Source organism: Eucyclogobius newberryi, unplaced genomic scaffold, assembly GCF_026437365.1.
Source record: "Eucyclogobius newberryi isolate DKJ021-1_F unplaced genomic scaffold, fEucNew1.0.hap1 SCAF_1, whole genome shotgun sequence".
Taxonomy (NCBI): domain Eukaryota; kingdom Metazoa; phylum Chordata; class Actinopteri; order Gobiiformes; family Gobiidae; genus Eucyclogobius; species Eucyclogobius newberryi.
In genome coordinates, this window is record NW_027315723.1 from 9,697,376 (window position 1) to 9,707,893 (window position 10,518).

Here is a 10,518-nt window from a genome sequence, read left to right on the forward strand (position 1 = left end):
TGGATATAACAATTTCCTTTCCCTCATTCTCACGGATCTCCTCTGCTTATTTTCCTTCTCGCAAATAAAAAAGAAATTTGTGAGGCAATGATTCTCGTTCCTCGCATTGTCAAGGCTTGTTGTCTGCAGAAACGCATGGAAATAGATTGTTTTGCTAGTGTGGTGCAAATGGAACGCCAGTGGAGCTGAGTGCTGTACGTTTGTCAGATTAGAGAGGGGGAAAAGCATTCAGTGAGTTGCTGGCTTTCCTTTTTTTTCTGCTGTGCTAAGGTCATGGTCAATTGAACTTTAAATGATCAATTTGGAAGCGAAGAGCCTGTGTTCAATGACCTAATGGGGGAAATACCAATGTTCTCTGTCTGTGATGTGAGAGTGCAGAAACCAGCTCTGACAGCCTGTCTTTCAGTCCTCAGCCCTCCTTTTTGCATCTTGAGCAATGGAGTATATGGTGCATGTAGAAGAAGTTGGCACAGTGCACAAAGATTTCACATTTTTATGGTGCGATCATGCTGTGAAAGGCAAAACACGTGCATGTACACATGCAGACCAGAGTCCATCGTCACTTTTACATCACTGAATGCTGCTTATTTTTATTGAACACATTTCTTGTAAGACATTGTCTTGTTTGTGAATTTTGCTGCTAAATCAGTCAGAATAAAAACACTGCAGACCATTGCCAAGTTTGTGCTTTGATATTTGTATGAAGCCAAACACCACAGAGTAGCTACAATACTTCACTGATCAACACAGCGCTGTCACATACAGAGCAATCCCTCTCACACTCAGACCAGCTCCTTCAGAAAGCACAATACCTGTACACAAAAGTCTGCACAAGTTAAGGTTTGAAACATTGTCCCCACTTGGAAAACATTCAAAGCTAATGAATAAATTAAACAGTGCATTGTTCAAATAGAGCCATACGAAAAATATAAATACAAAATGGTGCCATGACAAATACATCCATCATAAATAAGACACTATTGGGTAGTCCAATAAGCGCAAAAAGGTTTGTAGGGTAGCAGGTTTTGGAGCAGAGAAGAAATGGAGGGCAAAGGGAGCAGATAATAGCTTATGGTCCAGTTGTAAAGCAGTCATCTTCAATAGGTACTGTTACCATCGAACCACTTGGCTACTGTAATCCTCTGTGGTGGCTACCTCCTCCAGCGTGTTCACCACCTCGTTCTGGTCCTCCTCCTCTGCTCCCAATCTGAGCAGCTGGGCCCAGTATGTCCTGTGCAGCCGCTGCCTGTGCTGCCTTTGCTGCCGTCTGCGCAGACGCTCCTCTTGATGCTGTTGCTGGCGCTGGTACTGGTAGCGGCGCAGGAACAGCTCTTTGGCATACTCATACAGCTCTACGTCCAGAGCGTTCAGGCCTTCGATGCGCCAGCGCACCTTCTCACTAATGCCTATGCTGGCAGCTCGAGTGCTGTTGATCTGCGTAAAGGCGCGGATGAAGCGTAGGCCAAACGTTCTCTCAAACAGGTACTGCGTTTTACGCTGAAACTCCGTAAGTCCGTAGAAGGCCATGTTGCGTAGGTTGGCTTTAGCGCTTGCCAGCAGCACGTGGCCCCTCTCCAGCTCGCTCATGGACGACATGTTGTAGCAGCCTACCAGGCTGAGGTCTGCTAGCATGCGCACCTGTCTGTTGTTGGCCAGGTTTGAGGGGCAGTTCATGAAGTCTGTCAGGGGCACGCCGGTCCAGTCATCTCCGCTGTAGCAGGCAGGTAATTCGTCCTGAGTGGCCGGACGGCCGTCACACATGTGCAGAGCTGTTTTCCACGTGGCTCCACGTTGGACATGCTTCCACTCACTCAGGTACCGTGACACAGGATCTCGAAGCATTGTGATGTAGTAGAAGTTTCTGCATCAAAACAAGACAGGACAAGTGTCACAACATTGCATTACACATTAAAGTGTTTCTCATCCTACAATAACTACAATCTTATTTAATGAAATAGCATAACTGCGCACAAGTGTAGTGTGTGGATATGTTACATTTTTGTTCAGACTGTGAGCAGAGGAAGAAGTGCTCCCTAGAGTGAGGTGTAGTTACTGCAGTGAGGTTTATGTCCCAGTAATGTCACCCTGCTGCTTTTGCAGCAGCATCACCCCTAGTTATCCTTTCATGTGGAAGCGTATGAACCATGGCCTTGTCTAATGATTTCACCAACTGTGTGTTTGTCAAACATTGTGAGCTTTGACTTTATCTGTTGCTGTCATTGATTGATTCATGTTTAGTTTAGTTTAGTAGAGCTTAATTCAGATGAGTATCATGGATATAAAATTTAGATTAAATTAGATAACAGATAACAGTTTTGTTATTTGCTTAGTTAGTTTTTCAGTGCCAGCAATATTTATGTTTCAATTCAGGGCCACTCAGAGCCTGTGACTATTGCCCAGTTAAGTCTCTAACACTTTTACCAATTACAGCACCTTATCTTTTGAGTTCAGCAATGACCACCCTCACTGCGAGGTGACTGAAGGAAGCAGTGCTGGGAGAAAGTCACACATTTAGTTGGTTTTAAAAGGAAGGCAGCACATATAAAAGGGAAAGGAAATGTTTGTGTGGTATGCTGGATCGCAGTAAACCTCCAGTGTCACACGGAAAGCAAACCAAATCTAAAGGCAAGTCAAAAGCCATACAGTTCAACGCTTCATTCGACAGACACAGTCCACCTGTAAGCTTTCAGCTAAATTAAGACTTTGATTCAAGGTAGCTTTGAAACATTGATGTGGCGATGGAAAAAATATTATTTTTTGGCACATATATTTCCTTTTATATTAACACTTGCAAATAACTATCAATTTGCTGCAATTGCGGGATGGATAGATAGATAGATAGTTTGATCAATCGATAGATTTATGTTTATTGTATGATTTCTGATCTTTCCTTGCAAAGCAGTGAGCTGTTTGGAGCTGGAGCTTTTACAAAGAGAGCATTCAAGCACTTAACTGCTAAATTTGATTAAATAGAACGAAGCTGTCTCAGAGCGTGCAGCCAAACAGCTCTAAAAGGTCCACAATTCAACAATTATTGCTGGCCAGCAGATATCAATCAGATGTGATATTTATTTAAGTGAGTGCCATGATGATATCATGGCAGAGAACACCCGCAGACAGCACACCACCCAGGGATAATGGCCATCCACAGAGGAATCTAAGTGAATTAGCCCGCCATCTTCGGCGGGTTGAACGGACAGCTCGAGATGGATGAACAAGCAGGGCTGCCTTACAAAGCTGCTTTTGTTGTAGTTGTTGCAGAATGGCTCAGTCTTTCCTTCTCCTGTGCCTATCATCTATCTAGCTAACAGTGAGACAGAGGATCAATAGATGTCCATGAAGCCCGCCTCTTTGCCTCTACGTTTTCATCGTGACCTATTGACAAAGAGCAGCAAATGTCAAAGCTCTCTTCTTACCCGTGTTAGCGACAAACAGGGGCAGATTATGAAAGGAAACAATGATTACCAGTTGGAAAAGTGCAGACTGATACTTTGCTATAACATTTGTATAATCCACACAGAAAAAACGTTAAAGTAAGCAAGAAGAGTAACATTGGCTCAAGTTTTTCTGAAGTAATTTTTTTTATTTTGTTGCCCGAAGGCTTTATTAGACGGGAGAGGACCGGGTGAAATGGGGGATGAGAGAGGGGAAGGCATGCAGTAAATCGTCGGTATTCGAACTTACAACACTGCGGCTGGCTGCACTTGGAGCCTGGCATACGTGTGCTGTGACTTAACCACTTGACCACTGGGCAGCACTCTGAAGTAACTTCTATGGAGAAAAATGCCTTGGCTAAATTCATAGATTTAGCGTGAAAGAAATACCTGGAAAAACATCTTGTCTTTAAGTGATGGCTGCAGGTTTATGAATGGTTTCTAACCTAAAAACCATTTTGCCACATCAATCTTTCTCCAACATCTGTGCTCCAGTGCATTTTTTCCTATGTCGGTGCTATAATTCCATCGAATGCTCTAAATGGCCTTTTAAGTCACTTTGGAGAACATGGGAACAGTTTCAGGTTTTTCAGTGAAACCTGATTGATTGTGCGAAAACCTTCTGTTGTCAGAGCGATTCTTCTTCTGCACTGTCAAATAAAAGCATAATCAGCCCGGGCTCTGCGTGTAACTGTGCGTGGCCGCGTGCTGCTCTGGAGAGAAAGTGAAATCCTCTTGTTGCGTTTTGCAGGCGATCAATGGCAACGCCTCGTTCCTGCCCTTCTGCTGTTTGTCACCTTTCTCTACACAGCAACCTGCAAACACTATCGACCAGCTCAGACTCTGATTGTCTCTCTCTCACTCTCTAAATCACCATCAAAAAGCTACAGAGGAAACTCACAGCCCAAGATCAATATCTGCCTTGTTAATTCACTCACTCCCATCAAGGACACCATCAGACTGATGATAAAAGCCTTGATGGAAACTATTTATGATGCTGAAGTAGCAGCCCATTCCCCATACAAAAACCCAGCCAGTTGACAACAATCTAATTTGATCAATTAAAAAAATAAAATACAAAATAAAACTATCATCTATGGGTACTGCCAAAGAGGAATGACATGTAAAGGCATTTACATGAGTGCATTTGAGAGAAGAAACAGCTTTATGAACAAGCACAGAGCCACACATCAATTTGACCCTAATGTTAGGGTGTTGATAACTGGCACAGTCAGAGCAAATCCATTATAAGGGTGTTTCTGTGAACACAGGGGAACCCTCAACCAGCCGCCCCTAGGGAATAGTTGCCTCCCAGGTCCCTCTAAGACCTTCTTTTGACTTTGATAATGGAGCTTCTTAACTTTGTGTACATGATACAAAATGATAGGTATTTATTACATTTACATCTATATATTTTTTCTAATGCTAAATAATACAAATGTGATCAATTCTATGATGTTCCCTATAGACACATTGGCATAGATATGTTTAAATTGTGTTTTTTCAAGTGGAGAATGTTGAACTGAGAGAGACAACATGCAGCTCTTCAATCAGGATGACCACACTGTATTTGGCAGAGCAGATCCAACTGGGCAAGTTGGATTTTCAGGACAATTTTACTGTGGTGAAAGGATGGGTGTAGAGCATGGATCTATTATATTATTATGTAGAGAGACCAGACTAACCAATCAAATCATTGGAAGCACATCAGAACAACACTAATCTCAAAAAGCAAATGAGAGCGACGACTAGAGCCCTAAAAGAGGAAGATCAACTGACATATTCAGCAACAGCAAACCGTCAAGTGAAGAAGTCTCATTACATCAGTCTCTAGAACAATAGGTCAAGTGGGAGTCATTTCCTCTCTCACAAGATAATTTAATTTCTGTGTGCCAATTATAGGCTTCCAAGCACAAAAACTAAACAGAGCTACAGCCATCCGTGTTTAGCTCAAAATATTCCATTAATAGTGTCTTGGCTCTCCAAAATTCAATGTAACCCAGTTGGTGGGGCTGCTGGCCGTTAACAGTATTTGATAAATCACTGTGAAGTGCAGATTGAGAGGAAGGGAGTGAGAAGTGATGAGCAAGGAGCCTGGTGCTGCACTGTGATGTGATCTTCACTGGTCTCACATATGAGATGCTATTTTTGGGCAATAAAGGAAAAACCCCGGGGAAACTGGAATGGAGACCAGGAAATCAAGAAAGGCTTCCAAAAAAACGGGGCATTCAGGCCATATGTGAGGCGAGCTGGACGATTGTGGAAGTCTAAAAAAAATCATAAATACAAATAAGATTAGGCGCACATCTTGTGGATTCAGTACCATGTAGTGCGCTCCTCTTTGCAGATAAATCTTCGACAAAATCATCCATCTGTTTGTTCATATTTGGATGCAATTTGTGTTGCTCTATTCAGCACTATTCCAAACTCCATTTGGTTTGTTAAACACGCTGTTTAGCTGATCCACGTACACACCCACCTGCTATGTGCAGCTTTAGTAGCTTTAGCGTCTTAGCTTTAACCTTTGCTTGACATCATAATCTTTGCAGCTTTGTGAGGTGTCAGACACTCTTCGAGGTCCATGTAAATACGACAAATAAATGGAAGACTGCACTAAGCAAAAGGTCACTTCTACCCACACAACTATAGCACAGAAATCTCAAACATGTAATAAACAAAATCAGGTATTGATAATAACAGTTTTTAAGCTTGATTAAAAAAATGTATAAATACATTTTTTTTTTTTTTTTTAAAGAGAAAAATAAATCAAGCTTGCATGTCAATGTGTTCTGCATATTACAATTCAACCCAAGGCATTTGTCAATGAATAGGCGTATATAGGTACTAAAACTGAGAATCAAATGCTGTAGTACCGGTAATTGAAATCTCAATATCTGTATTAATCCTCTACTTCTTCATCCCTATATGATAGAAACCTGTCTCCGACTGCCCCTAATCCTCATAAGGAATGGGGAGATTAACAAGATCCTCACAGAATCTCTTTTCTCACAAGAATCCAAGAAACTAAATCACTGTCATCAAGGAACAGGATAGATATATTTCTTTGTCACAGACTTTTAATGTTAATGTTAAATTTCCACACAGGGGTTTATTCAAGTAGTTTGAAAAGGATGCTTTTAAATATTCTAATGATCATGATGTGACTTTTCACAATAAATAATAAAACATAATTTTGATTGGCCTGGGGGATGAGAGAGAAGGGAGGACATTCAGCAAATTGTCAGAGCCGGGATTCAAACTCACAACGCTGCAGGCAGCTGCACAGAGCCTGGCAACAGTGCTGCCGCCTAAACCACTCAACCACCGGGCAGCATACATAATACGAAAGAGATCACAGTCATTGTCAGTTTATTATCAATTTCTATTTTAAAGCAATCCAAACATATGCTGCACTTCATGGCTTCACTTTAGAAGTGATTTATTAATACATTTCTATGGAGACATCTTAATTTACGATGTTTAGTGAGAATTCTTAATTTAATTGTTTTTTAATTCCTGGTTGAAATATTAATTTAAGTCTATATCAATAATACATTAGTTTTATGTAGCACTTTTTATGTGCTCAAAATGGCTTTAAACCTTTGATTTTGTTATGTTTGATATAATTAATCATTTTTTCTTATTGTAGCCACAGCTGCCCTGCGGTAGACTGAGGCTGCCATTCTCCGACCACCACGAATCACTCACCACAGTAATACTAAAGAAGTGTACAGTAATGAAGTGTCTTGCCAAAGGACAAAACGGCAGTGGCTATGGCGTCTGGTATTCCTGTTCCCAGCGGTCACCAATCCAAGTACTAACCAGGACAAACCCTGCTTAGCTATAGCCTTTTCATATAAGCGTCTAGTTTGTATGGTCACATGCATTTGAGAGCAGAAGACATTGTCATAAATATACACATTGTCATGGACAGGTATGTAAATGCTGGTTCACAGGACAGATGTGATTTTTGTGTGTTCTCAACGTCAGACTCTAGCTCCGTTCTCCCATGAGGGCCAGTACTTTCACCATGTTATCCAAAAATAAAATTCTAGTGTCAGGTACAGCAAATCCACCAACAAGAAGTGATGAACGGCACTTGAGTGAAATGCAAAATGTTTTTTTAAATCAGCAGCAGACTCCCTGTTCTTTTCATCTTTTTGCCTTTGCTCATTACAGATCGGCGGCCATGTGCAGTTATGATTAGTTAGCTTCTCAGGGTCACATTTTCCCAACACTAAACATCATTTGACAATCAACATTCGTGTCATACTTAGTTCACTACAAGACACATTTCACAGCAGCTTGGTATACTGTACCTCAATGATGATGGGTGAGAGCTTAAGCAAAGGTTTGATACACATCTCAGTTATGTCTTAGTAGTTAGGTGTAGCTAGTGCCATGACTTGCATATTACAATCTATTCTTATGCTGAATGGCCTTTTATTTTTATTTTATTTATTTTGACAAAGCTATGACTTCAGTCTTTACTGTAATATTATGTGACTACCACAATTTTGCTTTTTAAAAACACATTTATTTTTAAAGCTAGAAATATTAATTGTATGATTGAACACCTGGGACATATATATTTATCCTAGTATTCGAAGTGACAAAATGATAGCAACAGATAAAGTTAAAAAGCCATAAAATAGTGCCAAAGGGGCCAGAGGTGTCAGTCCTGCACCCCTGTGCTAGCATATGAAAGTACCATAATCATTATTAAAAAGGTGGGATCCCATTGCCAAATGAACAGCTTAAACCAGTGAGAAGCCTAAATGTGCCCAGAATGAAGTAGACTAATTGGACCCGGGCTGATCTTGGTGGTGGCCGACCTGCATTCTTGTCTCTAATCTGAAATAATGAGGTCAGTAATAAGGCTACACTGCACAGTGTGGGGCAGCTGCAGTGGACGACTAGAACAACTCGGCAATTCAAACGGATTTGACATCTGGCCTTACAGCAATTTTGTGACCTGCTGCGACGCGAATGCTCAAGCTACATGCTGGGAGCAAAGGCCTGCAAGAGATTCTAGTCAATGTGCACCTCAAAAACAACTTGAAACAGTCTCTATGACTTAGTCATTTTTGCATGTTGGATAGAAAATTGTCAGAGACTGAGGCCAAATGAGTAGGTGCAGGTTAACTCAAGCAAAGTTAACACAATAAATGTTAAAAGACAGATGCAAAACAAGAAATGTTCTTTCAAATTGCAGTGATCAAATTGTACCACAATTTTCTTTCTAAATATGAGCTCAATTCAACTGTGTTTTAACAAAGATGTGCTAAAGCTGTGCTACTAATGTCTCTTATCAAAACAGAAAATGGTTGCTATGCCAACTCCTCGTCTGGAACAAATTAGTGACGTCTTTCCAGTTCTTGGACATATGTCAGAGACTTTTAACTTTTACAGTGGTGATCTGCATTCATTTTTAATTCATGGTCCTTGTTGCCTCCTGCGGACGTCGTAATAAGAAATGCTTATGGCCCAGAAAGAGGACAGTATACAATACTCTTAATAATATTCTTTTTTTTTTTTTTTCAACCTGGAAATAACTTGTGGTCAAATATTGCACTATTCTTTTCAACAACATAGTGACATAGTGATTTATGTTTAATGTAGTGGTCCACTGGGCGTTTGGAGAGGTGAATTGAAGGATCAAGATGGAGCTTTTGTATAGCGATGGGAGCAGCAGGGCGACATGCATAACACCTCCTCTGATCATAAAGTCTGCTAATGAGGTGAGGCTGGCTGCTATACCTTACACTTGTCATGATCTTAATTCGCACAATGGCCTTGTGAAATGCCAAAGACCCCCTCATTAACAGAACCCAGGGTCCGAGATATGAAGTTTGTAGATATTGGAAGCTGTGGTGGAAAGTAACTGCACTTAACTTTCTTTTTGTATTTTTGGCCCTTGTATCTGTATTTTTACTTAACAACATAATTAGAGAACTTCTTTGGAAGGCCATTCAGACAGAGCTCAGGACATGTCTGGTTTTGGAGGAACGAGGCACTTACAAAGTACTCCACAGCCTGCCGCATGTAGCCTCTGGGTGTGAGTGGGCGTGATGTTTGATCCTTGTTCCCATTGCTATAAGTGACTTGTATAAGACAGGAGTCATCCTTCTATATCCATGCATTTTTGTGAGGTGGACTGGCTTCTGTAATCTCGCACAAAAAGCTAGACAAGAGCTTTAAAAATACCCTAAAGATGGATGGGATGTGCTTCTAATCAGTGGTTATCTCTGAGTACAGGTACCTCCACTAGTGCACTTAGGATTATATAGAATTATTGCTAAAACTAGAAATGCTCTTTTTGTCTTAGTGGGACAAAAGGATACGAGATGAGATTTGAAAGCCATATTACTGAAAAATATTGCTCTAAGCTGAAGATTGCTAACATCATGTAAGATAGCACTACAGTTTTGTTATAGGGCTACCGTCTCTATATGCGTCACAGCCCTTCAGATACAGTAATGCAGCCTAAAGTCGCACCAAATAAGCTATAATTCAGGTCTGACAAAGTTTAAACTTCAATGTTCCAGTCAAATCAGTGTAATCTAGTGCTAACCTTATGGACCCTTATGTCTGAAGACGCCATGCCGAATAAACATCATCCAGGCGAAATCAAGATGAAATGACTCATACCTAATTTCACAGGTATGGAACAGATTGTGACTCACAGTGTATTCAGTTAATTTTTAATAGATTTTGGCAAATACAAATATATTTCAAAGGGTGTTAACAGGTCAGGGCACATGAACAGGCTTTATAGGTCGGTCATGACAAAAAAATATAATAAAAAATAAAATCAAGGCCAAGTAAAAAATACCTTGATAAACAATACATTTATGTCCCTGAGTCAATTATACTAAACTTATAAATTAATTTGTAAATTAGAGTACGTCAATTAGATCAGGAGTTGCTATGAATAGGAATTTAAAAAGACAGCAACACTCCACCCCTTCAAGATAAGTGTGTAAGATTTAGGATTGCTGAAGGTCTCTCCCCACTCACATAAAGGGGTCAAAGTAAATAATATATATATATATATATATATATATATATATATATATATATA

The 10,518-nt window shown here is 40.4% G+C and overlaps 1 protein-coding gene across 1 annotated transcript in view; it reads right to left on the reverse strand.

Annotated features, from left to right (window-relative positions):
* Positions 1 to 559: 559 nt before the first annotated feature.
* The window catches only part of LOC140374927 (heparan-sulfate 6-O-sulfotransferase 3-B-like), a 12,613-nt gene continuing 2,654 nt past the window's right edge, over positions 560 to 10,518 (reverse strand). The window contains exon 2 of the mRNA XM_072461798.1: positions 560 to 1,861. Coding sequence (XP_072317899.1) covers positions 1,111 to 1,861 — 751 coding nt within the window. The 3' untranslated portion in view covers positions 560 to 1,110. The remainder of the gene's footprint in view (positions 1,862 to 10,518) is intronic.